The sequence below is a fragment of the Dermacentor variabilis genome, chromosome 5 (genome assembly GCF_050947875.1).
Source record: "Dermacentor variabilis isolate Ectoservices chromosome 5, ASM5094787v1, whole genome shotgun sequence".
NCBI lineage: Eukaryota > Metazoa > Arthropoda > Arachnida > Ixodida > Ixodidae > Dermacentor > Dermacentor variabilis.
In genome coordinates this window covers 173,860,527-173,883,408 of record NC_134572.1, presented here as the reverse complement: position 1 = coordinate 173,883,408, position 22,882 = coordinate 173,860,527, and the positions used below count along the sequence as shown (strand labels likewise).

Here is a 22,882-nt window from a genome sequence, read left to right as displayed (position 1 = left end):
AGGTCCCTATCTTCCAAGCACTGGTGCTGGTTAAGGTGGTACAGGTGAAAGGACGTCCTTTAAAATCCTCCAAACTGATGACTTGAAAATTGATTCCTGGGCGGCCACATCCCGCATGCTAGCAGGAGGGTTTGAGGCCATAAATGCTTTGAACATCTGTGCGTAGGCTAGGACTCAAAGATGGAGTCCTCTGCCGCCGTTTCTTGAAGCTGCCGGTTTGTCTCAGGTTTTCATAATTTCTTATGATAGTCGATGCATTTGGTCTACCGTCACATTTCCATGACTGATATATATATTTGCGGCCTTCCTCTTGTTGCCATTTGCAGATCCGAAGCCAAGGATCATGTTTACCTTTTGCTCATTAGAGAAAGACATGGCGACTGGGACAAAACAAAACACACCTTTAAACTACAGTGTACTAGAAGAGTACTTTAAACCTTTGCACTGACGTCGATTCGCTTTTGTGGTGATAGGTATTGTGGCAAAAATAAAAAAATAAAACATCCATGCACGTTATTTACGCTAAGACAACAGCTATCTCAGCTTGTTTCCAACTAACACCAAACACGACATATTACTTCAGCCGTGGTGTGGCAGATAAGGCGCTAGCTCGATTACGATGTTTTTCTTTATTTCCTTTATTTCGTTCTGGATAACTCAGAGGGAGCCTGTCTGAGGGCGCTGCTTTATGATCAGGGTTAGAGTTACTGTATGTGCTACCGCAGGTAGCAGAGTTGTGCGTCTGTTTCATCCTGCCGCTAGCGCCTCTATTGGCAGAACGTCATCACGTGGTAGCCAAGCAGCCGTGCGTTGCGGAGAAGCAGATGTCCGGGCCAATTTTTGTATTTCCCGACGCCGCCACTGCAGCGAACTGGATTGACACAAGTTATCGCCAGTCAAATTCAAATCCAATCCGGCTGATCTTGCCGTTCCCTGTCCACGTGCGTGCTAGCTGCGTAGCAACAACGCAACGTGCGCAGCGCATCTCACGTTTGTTTCGTCGGCCTGCCTCGTGACACCTTTCTGCAGTTTTTCTTCCTTTGTAAAACTAGTGAAGGGTGTTCAGGTAAAGACACCTGAACAAACAAATTTTCAGTCAACTGCCTATTGCGTCAAGTGTGTATGAGATGAAATTGCTTGACTAACAGCTACGTGCTTTTTGGGCTTGGCTAAAAAATTCACAGCTGGAATATTAAAAGCTACTACAAGTCTGGATTTTTTAAAAATAATGGAAACACGTAGAGTTATACAGAAGATTTAGCTGGAATTACCAGTTTTCTGCATGTGATGCACCACACTGCTTTCACAGAAGTGTCGTAAAAAAGCCAGCTCACATTTTCATGATTATGCACTGCTTGGGTTGTTTCTGAATATGAAAGAGGTTACTACTAAGTAAAGATATTTAATCCACTACAGCTTATGTGAAGCAGGATGCAAGAGGAATGAATGTCGTCATTTAACATACGGTAAAGGCCTAACTGTGCTTTGAATTATTCCCTATAATGTAGCTATGTCAATCCTGTGAGAAAAACTTTCGCTACACTCCCACAGAAGGCTACTTTTGGAATCCCTGCAGTGAAACGGCACATAATGAAATCACACTTGCAGGTGTAGCTGATATCCATTGCTTGCTGGTAGATGGATACCCAAGCAACAAAAAGACCGTGGCAAAAAGTCGGCCCGACGTCTCCGGCCGACTGCAAAACGGTTGGCCCGACCTCGGCAACCAAGGGCGGCCCAGCTTTGGGGATTGACATTGGCCTAACGTCGGCCGATCGTCGGCAATCGATGTAGGCCCGACCACTGTGGCCGACTTGGCCGACGGCGTCCCATACGAGGGCCTACCAAGGCTTTAGGTTCGTAGTCAGTCGGCCAGCCGTAGGGCCATTCTATTTGGCCAACGCAGCCGAGCGCATGCCACACGCGGGCCAGCCATGGCCCTGACGACAATAATGGTCGGCATTGCACCGGCCCGGTGCTGAAAGCCGACGTTGCTTTTGACGCCCCGAATAATCGTAGCTTTTGCATCATGCATTTACAACAGCATGTGCATCATGCATCATGCTTGTGTGGTGGCCGTCATAGAAGTACCACACGAAAGCGAACGCTTTTTTGTACTTTTCATGCCACATAAATGCCAGGCAAAAGATTCTGATACAGGTCTTTATTTCTTGTAATTGTCTTAAATTGGATATGTACACCGACACGTTCACAAGTTTCAAACACTAGTTCATATTTGGTGGGCTTGAAGCAGGGTCACGGCGCCTTCTTTCATTCCGGCCTCCATCCCTGTCAGCTGCTCCAACCAACCAGCGTTTTGCGACTCTAGCCACTGATGCTAGTGAAGCGTCAGGGAACGTGCTCCTCACAAATGCTGCAAAAAAGCGGCACATATAAGAAAGCTGCCCCCGCTTTATAGTTCAGTTGGTGAGTCGCATTCCATTTGAAGAAGTGAAACAATCAAAAAGATCATAAGTCAGATATTCACGAAACATTAAAGAAACGACAACAAAGCAATATTAGTGACGTGCAAATCAGTATCGAAGCTGTCAGGAAGAGTGGCTGGACGACACAAATCGTGTAAGTACCGGATAGTTGGTAATTTATATGTCGTTAGCAATAGCGGGAACTGAACACGGAACCATAGCAAAACACGCATACACAGTGGCTACTGTGTCTATAGGTAGCGCGGCTATTTACACCACGATAGGTCTTGTTGCTTCCCGTGAGCACTGTATGAAACAGCCGAGTTGAAACGCTGAGACAAAGAACGCGCCGGAGCCCGGAGCGCGCCAAGCGGCACAAGGAGGTGAATAGGTAAATGTGGAGAGGCAAGAGGGGAAGCTTATGGCATGATACATATACTTGCTGACATGATGGCAACGATGATAGGTCTATGTTTTGCAGAAAACAGTTAGCATACATGGGTTAAAGCAGAAACAGCATATACAGCATATATTATATGGTGAAGCAAAACAAACTCCTCAAAAGCAGTGGCAAAATATGGACGCCGCAAGTAGAACTCACTTATTACGGCATTATTTTATTAAAGAAAATGCTAATACTGGACGCAGCAAGATGCAATAAGCAGCAGCTTGTTTGAATGAAGAAAAAAAAAACTAAGCATGCAGTTGGTACCGATGTTCGCAACGTGCACTAGAAAGCTGATTGTTATGCCATATTTCTTACTTATATTCGTGATGGCCATGAGCTTCACGAAGGCGTGCTTCCTCCCCTGCGACCCTTTCCAGCTGAACTGCAGTGCAGCTTCATTTGTAAGTATGCCCTGCAGAATAGTGCTCACGGCACGACCGGTGTCCGTTCCTCCGTATCTGGAAAAAAAGTTCACCTGCACGAACCAGCGCACGTAGAGTTAAACCAGACATCCAAATACGTGGTTATCGTGGTCTGTAAAAAATAATGGCCAGGATAAGAAACGCTCTCGTTTTAAATGTTTTAACCACATAAAACAAATATATCTAGAAACAACGTTCTATGACAGAATGGCATATGGCTGCGGTATTGTATGAATGACAAAATGAAAATCAACCAAATATTAAACATGAATACATAGTTTCTCTAAAAAGAAAACACAGCATGTTATTCACCATCTGTTCCATGCGGGAATCTGAAGCTAAGTATTCCTCTAAGATACGCTTTAGAGCCGCCCAAGGAAACATGAGGACAGGAAGGATAGGTTTACCGACTTTGGTCGGAATATCAGTGAAAAAAAAACCATCCAGGCAGCGCGATAAATGAATACAACACACAGTTGCACAAACAAAATAGCACGCAGACTGCCACGAGACAAATGTATAGGTATACATAACGTCGAGACCGCGGTGACAAAGTATTACACGTAAACTACGAAAAGGCAACAAAAGAAAAATTGAGGAAGAACTTACATATGGGCTATCCGCAGGGTTTCACATACGTGTCTTCTTGTCTGATGTTCCTAGATCTACTCTAGTCCACATGCGGTGAAGCGCGCCACACACAATCCATTCTTACCTGCAATGCACCAGACGTATATCATACAGGTATTTACAGTTATGTTTTTTCATCTGTGGGAAGGAACGAAAGCAACTTCTAATTAATTATGACTTTTCCGCAATAATAACCAGACGAGCGTCTTACCCGATTTCTTCCCGAATGGTGATAACAGTTCCGAGCGTAGCAGGTCATTCGCACACTGTGCTTCAATTTAAGCAGTGTCGTTCCAGTGTTTCCTAGAGAAAAATTGACGAGAATACAAGACGAAAAAATAATATTCGAAATATATACATGAAAGTACGTCTCACATTTCCCTGTCCCAACTGTCGAACGCTTGATCCGTTCTCATGTAAAGCCTCTTTTTTTTTCTTCCTGTCAGAAAAAATAAGCCCGAAAAACAAGGAGTTTATCATACGTTGCAAAACCATTTACACAATACAAAGCGACCTTTGTTCACTTGAAAAAGACAGTCATGCATTACACAACGTGAAATTAAAATGCCACTTACGAGTACGCATATCTTGAACGGCGAGATACGGCGGCTCCACTGCATGGAAAGGGCTTGCGCTGTTCTTGTCACTTTTGTGTAGTTTGCGTTTATATGCGCAGTCCATGATAGCAGAAATGCACCAACTAGTCTACCAAGAGACGCGGAACGAGCTGGCATCCAGAGCTATTTGGCGGCAACTCACGCAACTGCTTGCGCCCCCGCGCCATTTGGCGGGAACTCGCCTGCGCCCCTGTGAGCAGGCGGCGTTGGCCTGACGAAGAAAAAATAGACAGCAAGGAAAGCCCCGTTTCGCTTTCTCGCCCCGTCCTCGCTGGTGGGAGCTGATGCTGACAGAGAGAATCGCCCGTCCCTGCTTTCCAAGAACCTCTTCATTCCTTCTGGGAGAGGCGACAGCCCTAGACGACCTCGGTTCCCCACACTTTTCCTTTTTTTTCTTTTTTGAGGCGCTTCCTGTGAGCGCGTTGCCGTTTCCTTTTGGTGTGTGTGCTGTGCACGTGCGTGCGTGCGTGTGTGTAATGAAAATCTGCGTTCTATATTTTGCAGGGATTGGTAGCTCTATACGAATATGTATATACCTTATGTGAACAATAATTTTGACCTCTTCAACGCGTCGAACAGTACTTTGGGTGCTATGTACGTTAGCATGTAGGTTCTGTTTTCTTGTTTGGGAGTATTGTACAAATATCGTATAATCTTGATTGGTTTCCTTTCGTACTTGCTCAGTATTGTATACCTGTTATTACCGGGTGCAATTGTCTTTGTTTTAAAAGTGTCGCTGTAAAGGCTCTGCCAAGCGAAAGGGGGCTGCGGCTTTGTCAATCTGTATCTGACAGCTTTTTCTGCGCCTCTGCTGTCTGTACCTTTACAAGGCAGAAATAAATAATTTGAATTTTAATAAGTATTTATCGTCAAAGCATCACGTCTATATGTGCACGAAGTTCGATAGGTGCATGCATGCATACACAGTCAATACGCTTTCCAGAGAGCTTTGCACGAAAATGGTAGATATGCTTCACAGGAGACGGCGCTTGAAAAAACACTCATGATATACCATGAATTTATTAATTCTTAACTGCTTGATTGTTGAACGTCATTAGTTAATTGAGCGAAAATTGGAAGAATTTGATCTAACTCTAGTTCTTCCCAATCAAATCCACGTCGACAGCAGAAATGCTCTATTTTATTTATTTATTCATTTCCTCAAAGGTCTCTGTTGAGACATTACATGAGGGAGTGGGGAGTTAGTGACAAAGAGATACTACAAATTACAAAGAGATATTTCCGATGAGTCGCTTGAATGCAAGTGGGTCGATGATAGTGGCAACTTCGGCGGGCAGGCCATTCCAGTCTCGTGTTGTGCGCAGAAAAAATGATTGCTGAAAAGTAACGGTATGGGCTTGTGGGGGATATACTGTATTAGAGTGACTGGTGCGGGCAATGCGATGTGCTCTTTTTATGTACGGGTTGTCAAAAGGCAAGGAATGAAAGAATTTATGAAAAAGATTAAGACGGGCTATTCTACGGCGTGAGGCTAGAGAGGGTAGGTTTATTTGGGCTTTTAGTGCCGAGATGCTTGTATTGTATGAATAAGTTGACAGGATAAATCGTGTCGCGCGGTTCTGAACCGACTCGAGGGCTTTAATAAGGTTATTGTGGTGGGGGTCAAAAATAGCTTCGGCATACTCGAGCTTAGGCCGCACAAAGGTTAGAAAAGCAAGTTGTTTAATAGAGGGAGGAGCGAGGAAGAGGTTACGGCGTAGATAACCTAGAGTACGATTAGCAGAGTTTATTATGTGGTTAACATGACAGGTCCAAGTTAAGTCACGCGAGATGTACACACCAAGATATTTGAATGAATCCGTTGTTGCAATCTGCGTGTTATTGATGCTATAATTAGGGATAACGTAGTTACGGCGACGATGAATAGACATTAATACGGTTTTAGCAACATTTAATGACATGAGCCAAGTGGTACACCAGTTTTGTATGCGCGATAGGTCGTTTTGTAACGCCAAATGGTCGCTGGGGTTAGTAACTGCTCGGTAAACCACACAATCATCAGCGAAGAGTCGGATATGAGAAGAAATATTACAAGGTAGGTCATTGATGTATATTAAGAAAAGGAGGGGACCAAGTACGGTACCTTGAGGTACGCCTGAAAGCACGGGTGTTAAGGATGAAGAGTGTGAGTTAGCGTATACGAATTGCTCTCGGTTAGTTAAAAACCCTCGAATCCAGCTTAGAACACAAGGATGAATGTTAAGACGCGATAACTTTATTAAGAGACGACCATGAGGGACCTTATCGAATGCTTTTTCGAAATCTAAAAATATTGCGTCAGTCGGGATGTTACGATCTAGGTTTAAATGTAAGTCGTGCAAGAAAAGAGCAAGTTGAGTGTCACAGGAATAATTTTTGCGGAAACCGTGTTGACTTGGGTGGAAAAAATTGACGGATGTTAGGAAGTTAGCAATATGCGAGTATAAAATGTGTTCCATTATTTTACAAGACACGCTTGTTATGGAAATAGGGCGGTAGTTACTCGGTGATGATCGGCTTCCTTTCTTGAAGACTGGGATGACCTTGCCCACCTGCCAGTCATGTGGAATTGAAGCGCTGTTAAGCGATTCCTGGAATATGAGTGATAAAAACAGGCTACACACATGTTTAGTATTTTTTAGAACTTTGGCATTGATACCGTCTACTGCTGTAGATGACGAGTTCTTCAATGATTCAATTACTTTGACAATGCCGATGGGATCGAATGTGATATTTTGCATGAGCGGATATGCGAAGTATGCTGGATCGGGCAAGCCATCAAGTAATTCATTAGTAAAAACTGAACTAAATGTTCTGTTAAGAAGATCCGCAGCCTCAGTCTCAGGGATCGGGAGTCCGGAGCTATTGATAAGTGATATCTCATTCCGCTGATTAGGATTAATAGTTTTCCAAAATCGCTTCGGGTTAGTTTGTAGCATAGCTGGTAAAGTGGTAGAAAGAAACTTGTGTTTAGTTTGAGAGGTTAACTTGTCATATTCTTTCTCGACTGCGTAATACTTCTGCCATGTGCAAGAAGAATTAGATCGTTTGGCTTGTCGAAACAACCGTTTCTTCTTATTGTTTAGTCGTTTGAGGGATACATTAAACCATGGTGATGTTGTTCTTTCTGTTATTGTAATGGTGGGGATGTAAAGACGTATAAGGCGATGCACCTCTGATTTGAAAAGCAGCCAGTTCGACTCGAGAGAATTTAGTTGAAAGTTAGCGGCGAACGTATCGAAGTACTCAGATAATTCTCGGTTCATGCTGACATAGTTTGATTTACATTGATTGGCATGCAGCCTTAATTATTCTTAGACGAATCGACAATAGCTAGAAAAATTGCAGATTTTGACATCTCTTCACAATTCGCCTTCGTATAATCGCTTCTTTCACCCTTCCCAGAGAAAACATCTAACTGAAATGTTTCCTAGAACTGTACAGTCCACGAGTCGCCTGCGCTTAGTTCGTTTGAAGATTTTTTCTGTGCTGCGACAGGGCCGTTTACAATTAACGCGCCGTTCGCGAACAATTTTGCTTGACTCTTTCTGCAGTTCAGATGACTATTACGAGAACTGTCTAATGCAATATCCACTTGATTAAATTTTGTTCCCCGTTAAATAGTTATTTTCTCGATAGTTTAACTACAAAAGAAGAAAGCAATAATGAACGACACAATAGTGTTGCAAACATATCCGTTTTTGAAGTATTGAAATCTTGTGCTTTTTGGTAAAGCAAATGTAATACTTACGCGATATGTCTTCTTCTTGCGACTTGCACACTGGTCTCCACGTACTCTTGCTCTCATAATAGTGGTCGTTGCATGCGCACCCGCATATATGGCGAAAATAAATTTGATTCTGATTTCATTATTCACTCTAATTACTAGAGTTCTATCAGTCCAGAAGAAAACACAGAACCATCCTTTAGCCGGAAGGTGATCTAACTGCCAGATGAACTGTCACTAACGTCTGTATGTGATGGTTGCTGTTTTTCCCCGTGTGATGAACCGCCGTCATCGCTTTTGTATAGCTGGTATATATTCCGTCATTATATATATTCGTCCTTCAACATTTGTTACGCAAAAGCAACAACAACAAAAAATTGCTACCTCTCACTTCTTCGAAGCACTGCGCAGCCTGTCGGAACGCACTGGCGCGTGTGAACGCATGGCCTGAAGGTTCAATTTCAAAGTGTTGTTCAATTGCTGCCTGAACCACTCGTGAAGACCTTTCGTGCCCCGTTACTTTATTATGCTAGCTTTTCTTGTGACCGATGACAAGACATTAAATTTGGCGGCCTCTGCAAGACTAAGCTGCACCAACACAGCTTCTTAAATATACGAATTGGCTCAGCGGCTGTCGGACAGTGTGCATGGTCCCTTGTGGCACGTCACTAAAAAACCAATTAAACGCTTAGCGTATATGCACAAAATGACGCGACCACTAATATAACATGAGAGGGGACTTTCGGTCTCACAAAAAAAACGATATATATATATATATATATATATATATATATATATATATATATATATATATATATATATATATATATATATTACACGAAGTGCGCATGCGCACAAGCCTGATGCATGATGCATGCGCATCATGCATCATGCTTCGGGTATCACGCTGTTCCACCAGCTTTTTTGACTTCCTTTTTGTTTTCCAACAAACGTGTTGCTTCTCCTTCCTAATTTCTCTCGTCATTACATTTAGAAGCTCACTGTATTCCCACTTTTTGCTTGGCCATTTGCCGTGTTCTTTCTCGACTGCCGCGGCTATATTTGTTATTTGTTGAGCGTTCAAAGTTGGACTGGCCATTCTTCGCTCCGTGCTCTCCTTCACAACTACATATCCCATTTTCAAAATGGTGCGTTTATGGCCAGTCCTTGTGTTACTACAGTCTTACTCGCCAATGGCTCAACTTATCTCAACTGATCTGAACTTATCATAAATATCTTCCGTCATCAGACAGTAACCAATAGTCGATTGCCTATTTCCAACTTCCCATCTGATCTGACCATCAGATTTACGGCCCGTAATTACGATAACGAGGTTACGTTGCTCACAAAGGTCCAGCAATAACTTCCTGTTGTCGGTATAAACGTCTAGATCCTGTATGTGGGCATTCATGTCATCTAACAGGGTAATTTCGGCATTATTTCGGAAAACGCCTAATATCAGCACTTAGGCATTCCGCTAAGCCTTGGTTCTTCTCTCTGCAATGTTTTCTCGTTCATAAATACGTTAAGCCCAGCCAAGTTTTATTTCCACTCATTGTGCCTGAAAACCAAAGATGCCCTTGACACTTTGAATATGCTTTTTCCCATTTGAACATTCCGGCCCCCCTCCATTTCCTTTCGATTTAGTTCTGTTGCAACCTTCCCAAACATAATTCTCAATGACTGGTGCATCTTTTAAGTCTCTAAGGTGCGTTTTTTATAATCGCATACACCCCGATTTGTTCTCTATTTAACTGCTCCTCAATTTAAAAGCGCTTTTCCTTTCTTCTGGCGCCCTGCATGTTTATGCAGCCTATTGCATGGCGAGCTCGCATTTTTTTTCCACCTTTCTCTGTGGTACTAATCTGAGGTACCGCCACCTACCGGCCGTGGCCACTCAGACAGACCTCAAATGGCAGCTAGAAAAGGGCTTTGACTTTCAGTTTCCGCGCAACAGAATTATGTTTTCCCGCATACTCGATTTGCAATCCGAAGTTATCATGTCTGAAGCTTGTGCTTAAGTTGTATTTTACGCATTTTCTGACAATTTACCCTCAAAGATTCATTTAGTTCCATAAGGCTCTTGCGCTTGGCGGGGGCCATGTATGCTGCACTTCCGTATACATGCGTGCCCGCGTTACGTACGTCGCTTGTGGTGTAGTGGTGGTTGGTTCCTGAGTAACGTCGTCTAACGTCGACAATCGTTTCGTTGTACATCCACTTTCACAGGGTGCAATGGAGGAGGGCTTTACTTTTTTTTTTTTGCTAAGAACACTGCAGGGAACCTGCTGAGAAATATGCGCACAAAGCCACAAACGTGCGAAACCCGCGCACAGCGTAGGCAGAATGTAGCTGTGATACCTTACGTTCACACACTATCCCACAGTTTGGAAAAGGTGGCTCAGCGTTACGAGTGTTCGCTGCTCCCCATAAGCTGTAAAAGCTTTGTAGAATGACCGACCCGGAAGCAAGCCAGTAACGTGACTGCGGCATAAAGCACAGGCCGCCTTTTATTGAATACGCATAAGGGGTAGTCTATGAAATTCTTTTAAGGTGCGGAATAGTGTACATTGGCCATACTGGGAGATGTGTTAATGATAGGTTAAGGAAGCACGCAAACAATGTAAAAAAATCCGCGTGAAGGAAAAGATTTCGAAGGTTTTCTGGCAAGTCATTGTCTGACTTGCAGGGACTGTTCGCCCGACCTTGTAAACACTTTCGTTATTAAGAAGAGTAAAACTCGTGTTATACGGGAAATCGCAGAATCTGAACCGATTTCTAGAAGTGAACTTGAACTTTATTTCCATCATCGATGGAGGAGAGAAAAAAAAGCTGTGTAAGCATGGGGATGTGTCAACATGGCATCCATCACGCTGTCAGACAAATAGTTGGCATATTAACGAATGCGCAGATGATTACACCGGGCTCGGACAGCATGTATATATTCTTGATTCATTCACAATGTTTTTGGAAGTTCAGCACCCATCCTTGTCCTCTCGTCTCCGTCCGTGTCTTCTTGCGCTACCGCCTTTTCAAATTCTTAGGATATATCACGCACTTTCCACTGTGTGTTTTGCGGGGCAAGGAGTAGTATACGCGCGCCGGCGCGTTTCGGCGGCAGGGAGCCCGCTCCTCTCCCCAGCCCCGCTGTAACATGATCGCCGCCTGCACGGCATGAATGGACCCCGCCTGCTCTCGCGCGACGTGTTGGTGGGGGGAGTGAGGGGGCTGTGTTCGTCTTTACATTCGGGGTCGCGGAAACCAGGCGGTTCGCTTGCCGCCGAACTCACAACTTTCTTTACCAGTGATCCAAGAAGAAGCTGAAAAAGAAAGAAAAAAAAGGCCAGAACAAGTTTCGTCCCCTCAGGCTCCGGAGAAAAGCATTCCGTCCGCAAGCAGCAGCGCGAGTTCGAAACGAAAGGAGACTTCACAGTCTTGAGCAGCGCCGCGCCGTCCGTCACGAATCACCCGAAGAAGATGGCACATGCTCAGTCTGAAGGATTAGACTGAATTGCGCGCAGCCAGTGGCACATAGCGAATGATAAATCATGAATCTGAACATAAAGCACTATTCCATTAAGAGGTCGGTGTGCTGTAGATATACATATGAGCCGAAATCATACGTGTTAGATTTTTTATGAAGGAACGTATTTTTTGTTGCACCGAAGAGAAACGCGCTTACTGCGAGGATACAGTTGTCTGTTATGTATGAGTGCCTAACAGAGCGCTTGCCAGCCCAAATGGAAAACCGGCATGCGGCGTGCCGAGTGTCAAATCGGCAGCCCGCACCATGAGGGAAAACCTTGCATTGCTATTTGAAAATCGCCCACGCGGAAACTATGCGAGAAAACCTAGGCGAGCGCGAAGTGCTGCTGCAGAAGCGTGCAACAGAGAAAGTCTTGCTGGGACGCACTCGTAAAAAGGGATCCTCGAGCCTTTGGCAAACCATTTCTTGAAAGAAGAAACAAAAATTTAGAGAATGGGTAGTGGGACTCGGTGCCGTAGCAGATGAATTGCGCCGTCGTAGCAGCCAAATCATTTCTACTAAAAGGAAGAAAAGATTGGCTGAGAAGATTTCGAGATTGTGTTGCTGTAGGTGCAACACCGAAGTTATACTATTGATGCATTTACGTTTCACAGTCCCGTAGCAAAGCAGGAACAGAAAACCGCTGGCGCTCCCCAGTCATCTCCTGCAAAATGAAGGCATCAGCACTTTTATTAGGGGAAGTTAATTCTTAGTATGTCGCATAACGTTTGCTTGGGCTATTTGGCTCATGGGAAACATCATGGCGTGAAAGACGAGGACACAGGGCTCATTCTGTTTCTAGTCCTCTTTTTTTCTTGCGCCACTGTTTTTTTGTTTCCAGCGGTTTCCACATAATATGCATTTTCCTAACCGTAGTTCTATTCTTGGTTCAATACAATTCGCGTTCGCCTTTTGGCAAATGCTCAGCGTGCGTTCAGTGTTATCACCTCGTCGCGCATGTTCTTCCGAAATTTTAAATTGTGAATTCATATCGGACCAATTCATTTTGAGTAAACAATATATCTGCGCCAGCTGTAGTAAATAGATGTTTAACTAGTTTTCTGACACTTTCCTTACGTCAAATATCCAAAAGAGGAGGATACGAATAGTCTTGCCGTGATAAATGAAATAGAAAAAATTCACTGTGGAGCAAGGCCTACATTAGTTTTTTCTGTTTGGGAATGAAAGCATCACCGCTCGGTACTGCCTGCTGAGCGGAATTCAAGGACTCCTAGCTCCACAGTCTGTAATAATTCGCATAAGTTAACTTCAGGCTGAGCATACGTATGTTCTGGTGCACTTGTCGTTCACACGAGTGAAAGCGCTATTAGTTGATGCAAAAAGGAGCTTGAGGGAGGCAAAGAAAGATGCCAATCATCGTAAAACGCGTCTCTTTTTAGTGGTGGCTGAATGCAGTGGGTGGGGAAGGCGCCTCTGTGTTGCAGCTCTTGGCGCGGAGGCGGAGAATCCGGGTGGAAGAGGGGGGTGACGTTTGTGGAGAGGAGACGCTTGTGGGAGGGAGTAGGAGGAAAACTAGCAGTGCAGCGAACGTGGCAGCGCGTGCAGCGCGCCGAGGGCAGCGCTAACAGAGCGATGCGATGTCTGGTCGCACTAACCGCTTCAGCGCTCCGCCCCAGAGATTCGTCGGCGCTCTATGATGGCATCTCGGAGGCCATGTTTAGGGCGGTAGGTACAAGTTTAATTTAGTGACGTTTGCTTTGTTAAACCCCAAATATTTCTAGAAGGTTAGTGTTTAAATTACAGTAAAAAAGAATTAGCGAAAATTCATAATATATACCACAGCCCACGTGAAATTCCGCATGTTTACAGAATTAATCCTTGCAAGCATCCCGAGAATTTCCCTTAAAGAAGCATGGCAGGTTAATTCACATATGTACGCGTTCGACGAGTTTCATATTGCTTCAGAAAACGGTCCCACACACATATATCGCTGTTTCTGAACGCATTGCGCTATAATGCAGCTGTGTATATGTAATAGTCACGAAAAGTATAAATTCTGTAAGCATAACAATGTATTACCTTCACCTATAATAAATTTCCCTAGTGAGAATTTTATAAGTATAGACCGACAGACAGGAATTGATATAAAAATTAAATTATGCTACTCATCGGCCTCGGGCATTGGCCCGACGCGTTGCCATCGTACCGAGCCGGCGACCAACTGGTGGGTCGGGAGTCAGTCTGACAGAGAGGTTGGCAAGACGCCCTCTGCCGACTGCCCGCCGGTAAAGGCGGCGGCCGTTGTCATACCGACCTCTCGCCAACCTTCGCTGGCCAATATAGTCGTTTGACGATCATTTCCCGACGATCGGCCAAGCAGCGGCAGTTGGCCAAGGTTGCTTGGGTATGTTCTATACACAAGATCTAATGGGGTACCAGAGTCGAAATATCAATGGTTGGTCATTGATTCACCAGTAATATTTTAGACTGGCTACATGTTGAGAGCTATGGCACATAAGCAAGTATGGGCCTCATTATATTTAGTACGTACAGTTTAATTCCCTTTGTAAAAGAGCACCACTTGATATAAAGCTCACTATATAAAATATTTGCACGCACATACACTAGTGTTTTTGTTTTTTTCTCTGAAATTCGCATTGTGATTTTATTGCCAAGAAAAGAGGTAGTTGCGGCTCGGTGCTTTTTGTTACTGTTTACATGCTAAAAGAGCACTGCACTGCTCTTAGTAGCGTACGTATTTATCTCTGTTGAAACAAAACCTGAGTGCGAAGCAGTATTCAAGCGAAGGAAAGTTATTAATAATCTGATTGTTTACCTCAATTACTAACGTTTGTCCAGTTTTTAATACGCTATGTTATTTCGAACCTTATACTACTTCGTGAAGTAGCTTTTTCGCACGAAACTTCTTGTAGGATTTCCGGAATCTATAAAATAACATCACCATATTCCCTAAGTTTATTCAGTGCGATTGTAATCGTTACCGTCGCGGTTCACGAATGCTGCATCTGATCGGCGTATACAGAATACACAATCTATTCTAGATACGCGAGTGCCCATACGTTATTATAGGGCGGAGAAAGTGCATGGGTGAATGCAAGTCCAAAAAACAACTAATATACGCGCCGCATCTTACGCCGCGCGCTAAATAAGGGCAGCGCCTTTTTCACAATCTAATCCAGTCAGCTGTTTCGATGCGCTTTGTTTGCGATTAGGCGGAAAAGCGGTGCACAAGCGATGCAAAAGTGCCCACGGTCGATCGACGATACGCTAGGCATGTCGCCTGCAAAAACGGAGTGCGGCTTCGCCGCATAGACTTGGTTGCTTCTCAGGCAAGATGGCGGACCTACGCGCAACTCTGCTACCTACGGTAGCATATACAGTAACTCTAATCAGGGTGGGAGCGCAGCCACGTGCTATTCTCCATTACCAAAAGGGCCGCATTTCCAAACAAGCCCTGAGCATCCTCAAAAAACGAGACAATTTTCCAGAAGTGTACATTGTCTGGGCCTCGGGAAACGAGTCCCTGGCGGGTAATGTACGTAGCGGCCAATGCCGCTGCCCGAGATCACATTCTCCGGGCTATCCCACCAGGTTCACGAGCACCGCGGTAGACCAACAAGATAGCGTCCCGAAAAGATACGCCGATATCCTGAGCCACTACAGACTGGGTAGAAGGATCTATCCAACCCCGCATCCCCAGCTGACAAGAGAAGAGGCGGTGATCTTCCGAAGGCTACAGACCGGCACATTCCCGCAAGGCACCCTACTACACGCCATGTATCCTACGAGCTATACTCACAAATGCGCCTTCTGCTCTACGCCCAATACCCTCTGCCACATGGTATGGGAATGTCAACAAAAGCAATCGACACCGCCCATCACCGGACCAACCGTCGAGCAGTGGGAGGCCCAGCTGACAAGCTCGAGCCCTGAAGACCAGCATCGCCTGGTGAGCAGGGCCAAGCTATCAACTCAGGCCCACGGCATACTGGATTAGGGACGCCGCCCACCTCGGACGATTTTACCGTCGGCGCATTTCAACTAATAAAGTTTATTCCTCCTCCTCGCGGGGTTTACTTATCAGTCGGTAAAAAGTTTGCACGCAATTAGTACGTCGCTGAAAATACCGCAATTACATGTCCCTTGCCTGTGCTTTCAAATGCCTCATTGACACATTGATAATCAGGATAGTATGTCTCGAATTAGATAATTAATTACAATCACCTAATTAAATCTCAGTTTCGAAAATTACTAGCAGCTACCCCACTGTACTGTAAACAATATGCACTAGGTTTTCTTAGTAATGCATTGTCTTTCTTTTTAATCTTGGTGCACGATAGTTAATTGGGACATCCTGTACATATTTATCACCTTTGCATGCTTGACAATGTTTCCATCCATAATAAATGTTGTAAATTATTAGAAATGTTTTTTTTTTTCATGAGTCGTATAGCATTGCTTACTGGAAAGAGAAGCGCTACTGAGACACACAACATTCACTTGCATTTCACATGCCATTGATAAGACTCTGCAGAAGGGGTCCCTGAAGTCTATAGTTTCTTTTTTTTATGGTCGCAAAAGCACGCAAAGCTATTTGAAGCGCGGTGAACATACAGCAACATAATCATTCTCTAGGCATAGGATCCATACCTTATAGAAAAAAGCTTTTATTGGCTACCTCCATCTCTTTCAAAAATATAATAAACTTTCTCCTGTATGTACATATATATTGTGTATGTGCATGGCGTTTACAGTGTAATTAAATTTAAAACGAAATCTTGAATTGAAAATACGCATGAGGCAGCCGCCGCTAGTACTTCTAATGCGCGTGTCCTCCTATTACAGAAACAAAGCGAAAGTATGAATTAAAAGCCGCGCACGTTTGCGCCAACAATGATGTAGTAAGCTATTAGCCCCAGTAAAATTTCAAGTGAAAAAGTCGAGGAAAATTAAGTCAATAGAAACCTCAAATGATGTGTGTGCATGACAAAGATCTGGCAAAGGTACTTTAGGAGTACGGGGAGGGGCTTCGGCATCGCCCGGCCGGTGGGGGCTCAGCCCCCCCCCCCCCCCCCTGGAGAACTCCGGAGTAACCCACGGGCTGTGCGGCGACGATGGCTACGATATGGCGCCAGAGTGCTCAGAACGCCGGATCAAAAACTACAAAATGCCCTCGCAAGCCTGGGCCGAAAGGGTCGCTCCTCGTGAGGGGCCATCCTAGGACTCGGGCCTGCCAGATCATAACTGGGCAGAATCTCAATAAAGTTGTTACCACCACCTGCTCACAGCCTGCTCTTCCTAATATAAATCGTGTACCTACATAATGATAATAGAAAAAATTGGAGGACGCTTAAGCTTCGCCTTCAAGAGTGGAACGCGACAGCGTTCCCGTCGACCCGCCAAGGGGTATTGGGCTACGGCGCAGCGACTACGCGCCCCGCATCGGACGCGGTGAGCGTCGAGCAACGCAGCGTTCGGCGCGACAACGAAATGTGCGCCTCAGCAAGCGACGCATGCCTGAGCCTTAGAAACCATAGAGTTTCCTACAACTCTATGTTAGAAACACGTCGTTTCTAAGGTAACACCGCGTTCACTAGAGGCGCTTTTGTACCGCTTTGAAGCATCGAACTCGTGGCTCAGGCAATAAAGAAAAAAAAAAAAAACTCGTGGCTCAGTGGTAACGTCTCCGTCTCACACTCCGGAGACCCTGGTTCGATTCCCATCCAGCCCATCTTGGAAGTTGCTTTTTATTTATGAAGTGCCTGCCGTGATTTATCGCTCACGGCCAACGCCGCGGACGCCGACGCCGACGACACCGGCTTTTCTGCGACAAGAGCTCCTTAACGCTATCGCGTTAATATTGACACTCGAAATGAAAACACGTATGGAAATGCGCTCAAATTTCGCAATGGGGACTATCGTAATCGTCGGTGAATTCTTGTCAAGGTGATCACTCAGACCTTCGAATAAAAAAAAAAGATGCCAATTTCATTCCGGCGACGCTGTACCTGCGTGTGCACTTAGCTTGCTAAATATTAGGCATCAGTCAAGGCTAGCTCCTCTGCACTATGACGCGTTGTGAAAAAGCCCGCTTTCCGCTTATAAGGCCCGGACATGGATACATGCAAACTCATAACCTTGCACCTACGAGGACAGCAAGCAAGCCAACTGCCCCACTAATACGATGTATGTAAGTACGTATTTTAGTTTAGGTTTGCATAAAAAATGCTAGCCAATGTTGGACTACCTAATCCACTTCAAAGCGCGCTCCTTCGAGCAAGTTCCGAAACCGAAACTCAAAATGGCACGCTGACATTTGAGCGCATGATTTAAATCGATGCACAATCATTTGCGTGAAATTACGTTAAAGTACTAAAGCACACATTTTAGTCCAAGTGATCTAAGCAGGTCGATTTCATCGTGCTCCTCAGCCTAGTCAAGCGCCCATGGCTAACGGCACTAAAATCGGAGCTGTCTTTCGCGCCGTTGACAACGTTGGATCGATTCAAATATGGCTGTTGCGGCTCTCCGCTTCTGCTCGTGATTCCTGCCAATGTCCTTCCCCGCTTGTGTTGTTCTGTGTGCAGTGTCAAAAGTGTCGTGTTGCTTCGCCTAGGTGTTTTTTTATAGAAGTCGCCGAAATCAGCGCGTAGGTATTTAGGCTTTTTAAACTTTAGTATGGCTGGAAACAGAGACTACTGCGATAAGGAGGCCCTGAAGAGGTAAGCTCGGTTGTCAAGTCGCCCCTGATTAAACGCATGCCGTCCTGGTCCAAAATTTGTTGTGATTGTTACCTTCTTTAGGGTGCTAAACGGATCGTGGGATGGAAGCGCCGTGCAGTTCTTGCAGGTAACGTTAACCGGTCTCTGTGACCGGTCTCTGTAACCGGTCTCTGTCTTCGCGCCAGCAATGCTGGTGTGCTGAATAGTAGAGAAGTTATAATATGTTTCTCACTTTCAGAAGTACGAAATTGAACGAACGGCCATGTCAAACCCACTGATACGAAGGCTGGAGATTTCAGACAAGTCCGTCATTCTGGTCCAACGCTATCAGGTGGCGATCAACTCTTATTCTGCTCAACTTTTGTCAACTGTTCGTGCTTAAGTTACTAACGCACAGGTTAGCGCAAGCTTGTGTACTGGAACGGCTATTACCTCTGAGGCATTGCAGCTTAAGTCATCTTTACTGTGCAGTTGATACTTTATTTCTTTCAAGATTGTCATAATTTTGCCTCTTTGAGATCGACCTAAAACCTAGACATCAAATGCATAGCTACTTTCCAAGACATATCTCAACCAATCTACGGAGCTCTAGAAAACAAAATTATTTGTCAGTACATACCTTTGTTGCGATGGCATAGTCTCCATTTTATGATTGGCAAAGGAATGCTTGTGGTTAATTCGTTAACTTTTATTTGCAGCAATCGCGGAAGATGTCCCGATCCAAGTCAACCTCCTCATCCTTGTTCATCGATGACACATCAGATTCAGAGTGTGAACTGGAACTCACCGGATGTCCTTTAGAGTGGCCGATGGAACCGAAGAGCTTTTCAATGCTTGAATCTCCGTCATACGAAGATTCGAGCAAGAATTCAGGATCCCCCTGCAAAAACAAGTTGAGGGCTCTGCCCGCGGATGAAGGAAGGTGAGCGAACTCAAGGCCAGACCATTTGATTTGCAATGACTTCTGAGGGACTGAGAGGGAGCCGAACCGTTCGGTGCCCGTGACATCAACATCAGTTAATTTTATGTCCACTGCAGGACGAACGCCTCTCCCAGTGATCTTCAATTGCTCATGTCTTGCGTTAGCTGACACCATCTGATGAATATATGTTTCCTAATTTAATTGCACCACTGCATTTCTTTTCCTCTTCCTTAGTACCGATTTTGTAACTCTAATAGACCGACGGTTATCTACCCTATATGGCGCATTCAACTCCATTTCTTCCTATATATCAGAATTGATATAGGAAATGATATTCTTCCAGAATATCAGCTACTCCCGTTTGCTCTCCACCATTGCCTTCCTGTCCCTTGACGTTACACCCATGATTTCTTTCTCCTGTCATGCCACACTAAATGTGCAGTAATAGTGCAAATGTGACACAAGACACAGTCTGCTTTCTGTCGTTAAGTTGTGTTATGTGGTTGCATGCTATGAGGCATGCAGGATGTGAATATTGGTTAGAAAACAAATGGGTATGCCTGGTACTCCTGTTGATATTAAAGGGCCCCTCGCTAGGCCCCATAGCAAATTTTGGTTATACACTGGAAGTTGTTACGTGTCCACTAGGGAGCGTTCTGCCGAAAAAAGTTTGCAAGTCGGCTTATTAATAGCCGAGATAGAAATATTTAAGTGCCGCGAACCCATAATTTCAGCAGGCGGGCTCCACTGCCAAGCAAGACGCTCTCTTTACTCGCCCGGTCTAGCCTACGCAAGCGAAATTCCTTCCCTGCGTTCTCCCATACCGGACTTTGAGGATCGTGTAATGCACACGTCACAGGCCCCACCTTCATTTTTTTGTTTTTTTGCTCCTCGCTTTTTTTTTTCAGTGCTATGCGTTTCTGCCGACGCGTGCGAGCTGTTGTCTCGTTTGCACACCACACGATTTTGCACGCTGTGCACAAGGAAACATGACTGGCGGTATAATTCAGTCCTACATGAATACTGAGGCAGAAGAAGTGGATCGCAGAGCGTGATCACGCGCTGGAACATTGTAGAAAATGTCATAGTTTCGGTACCTGCGCACGTGACCACACAACCATGAGAACAAGCAGACAAAGCGGAAGTACATCTCTCTTGCTTTGGTGCGAAGTAATACAAAAAACACGCAGACGTTCCGTTTGTGTGTCTTATTATTTCTCTAAACTTCAATTCGTCAATTCAAGCTACAGATCGCATATATAAAAGATGTTGTCTTGAATAATTCTCGAAGTCACATGTCACCACGAGCGATGTCACATTGTGGACACGATTACGTAGGCCTAGGGGCACGATTACGTCACCATCCGGCTTGGAGCGCGGCGGCCGCGAGTGAAGAGGGAAACGATGTTCAGATTGAAATTTCAGATCTTTCTGCGGCATGTAGCGATGTAATACTTTGCAGACACGATAGTTATCATGCAATGTATGCTCTGCGCTTGTCAGCTCAAAATGGCCAGACCTGGTGAGGGGCCCTTTAAGAGATTCAGCATATGCTCACTCATGCCGACGATTGACAGAGCTTGTGCGATGGACCGTGACTGGCGACCAAGGAGTGACCCATGTCAACCGATGTTCACACCGGCAAGTGTGAGCGGTCTGTCATCACATCGAAATCGCTTGTGATTGATGCTGTTCATCTCTCCTTGTACTACTTCGTTACCTAAAATAAGCGTTAGCAGATACAGACTGTAAGGCATATCCACTTGAAAGGAATTGTGTGGATGACACCATTTACAAAACATGCGCCGTCGAACTTCTGTAATGATGCACTGTTGTTCCACTTGCTTTCTGAACAAAATGTCGTTTCATGCTTTGAAGCACTAAAGTAATGGGAATTCCAATGCATTTCTCTGCAAAGTTCGGGAATGACTATCTTGGAACTTGTATCATCCTGAGAATTGGTTCCAAGTGGATCCACCTTGCGGACACTCCTGCTCGAATTTGTAAATTGCAATATGTGCCACAAGGTAATTAGCTAAAAACTTAATTAGTGGGTTTTTGTTAGTCGATTATATATTTCAATCTTTTGTGCAAGTAATGTCCGCTTGTTCGAAGAGACCAGCTCATAAACTAGAACTGTGCTGTCTGTCACAGGGAATTAAAAAAAAATTGAAAGTGTTTGCTGAAACACCCTGCATAACTGCCCATTGCTGCCATCCTCAACATAACGCAAGAGATTAATGCTAAGTTGCATTTGTAAAATACACCTCTGGGATAACAGGGACATCAGTATTAGTTATACAGAACAGGTACAAAAATATAAAAGCAGCCTTGAAGCCTCTGGGGCACGAGCCCTTTGTGACATCACAAGATTTCAGCAGTGTCTGATTGGTACAAGAACATCAGTGTTACATAAATATGAGTGCCATGTCTCTGTGACTCTTTTTCTTAAACTGCTCTCTGATCTACACTCAGCTTTCATGCATTGTAAAAGGAGTCAGTTGAATATCACATTTGCAAGCGATGCTAGTTTTTCTTTTACTTCTCTTTCTCTGCTTTTGCTTTTATTTTTTGCACGGCAAAATATGGTGTTGCAGCTATCTGAAGTTCACATAGCCGCAACAACTCACCTCTTTATGATTGTACTGCATCAACGGAATGGCTGCATGCACGGCCGTGGAATGGCACCTCCCTACACCCGATTTATTACCCAATTTATTACCCAGAATTGCTTGCAACAACCTAATCCTGGCAGGTGAGTGAATATGCCAGGTCTTTTAAATTCCAAATAGCAGTGGTCTGTATGTGCAACAAGAAAAAGCTCTTGAAACAATAGCAGTGCAAAAAGAAGAGAAAGGAAGCATCGCTTACTAAACATGAAAAAAAGAAAAAAAGGTTTTGCAGGCAACTGGCATAGCTTTGATTTCAGCCATGTGTTTACATTTAGAGGCAAGGCGCGTGTGGTTGATGCAGTCTCGTGATATCGATCAAGTGTCAAAATGACTGCTGCTGCAGAAAGAGACGTTTAAGGTCGACCTCCACTGATTCATGGTGCGCAGCAAAGCATCTGGTGCATTGCGACTCTAAATAGTGGGGATGCCGTGCAAACATTAGTTGCTGTGGTGCTGGATTTCAGGCCACAGTTGTTGCATTCTGATCGGGGTGGAATGCAGAAGCACCTATGTGACCATGCTTTGGGTGCGTGTTAACCCCTTCAGTTAATTCTGTCCATTGAGAATTAACTTTAACCACATTTCTTGCACCTTCAGGATGGGGAAGAGCAAACAGCTTCAGAATGGATCGAGAATTTTAAAATTCTTTAGCGAGTTTTCTTCCAGTTTAGCAAATCCGAGCGCCGTGTGACAACGCTGTACACAAATGTCAGATATGAGAAAATCGAACTAGTATTTCATGCCCAGCGTGAATTTGAAAGAACCTGTCCAGCCATATGAAACTTTTG

At 44.6% G+C, this 22,882-nt stretch overlaps 1 protein-coding gene and 1 long non-coding RNA gene across 4 annotated transcripts in view; one reads left to right on the top strand and one right to left on the bottom strand.

Annotated features, from left to right (window-relative positions):
- Window positions 1-1,876: 1,876 nt before the first annotated feature.
- LOC142583342 (uncharacterized) lies at window positions 1,877-4,901 on the bottom strand. 3 transcript variants are annotated; one of them, XR_012828603.1, is made up of 5 exons: window positions 4,302-4,900; window positions 4,138-4,229; window positions 3,906-4,011; window positions 3,190-3,349; window positions 1,877-2,374 (listed from the first exon to the last, which is right to left on the bottom strand). It is a non-coding gene; the product is annotated as an uncharacterized LOC142583342 (long non-coding RNA). The 3 variants fall into 3 exon arrangements; XR_012828601.1 differs by having other exon boundaries at window positions 1,878-2,374; window positions 3,906-4,064; window positions 4,302-4,901; XR_012828602.1 differs by having other exon boundaries at window positions 1,878-2,374; window positions 3,906-4,064; window positions 4,502-4,900.
- Window positions 4,902-18,189: 13,288 nt separating this feature from the next.
- The window catches only part of Zwilch (zwilch kinetochore protein), a 94,654-nt gene continuing 89,961 nt past the window's right edge, over window positions 18,190-22,882 (top strand). The window contains exons 1-4 of the mRNA XM_075693762.1: window positions 18,190-18,500; window positions 18,582-18,627; window positions 18,739-18,831; window positions 19,199-19,422. Of these exons, the coding sequence (XP_075549877.1) occupies window positions 18,457-18,500; window positions 18,582-18,627; window positions 18,739-18,831; window positions 19,199-19,422 (407 nt within the window). The 5' untranslated portion in view covers window positions 18,190-18,456. The remainder of the gene's footprint in view (window positions 18,501-18,581; window positions 18,628-18,738; window positions 18,832-19,198; window positions 19,423-22,882) is intronic.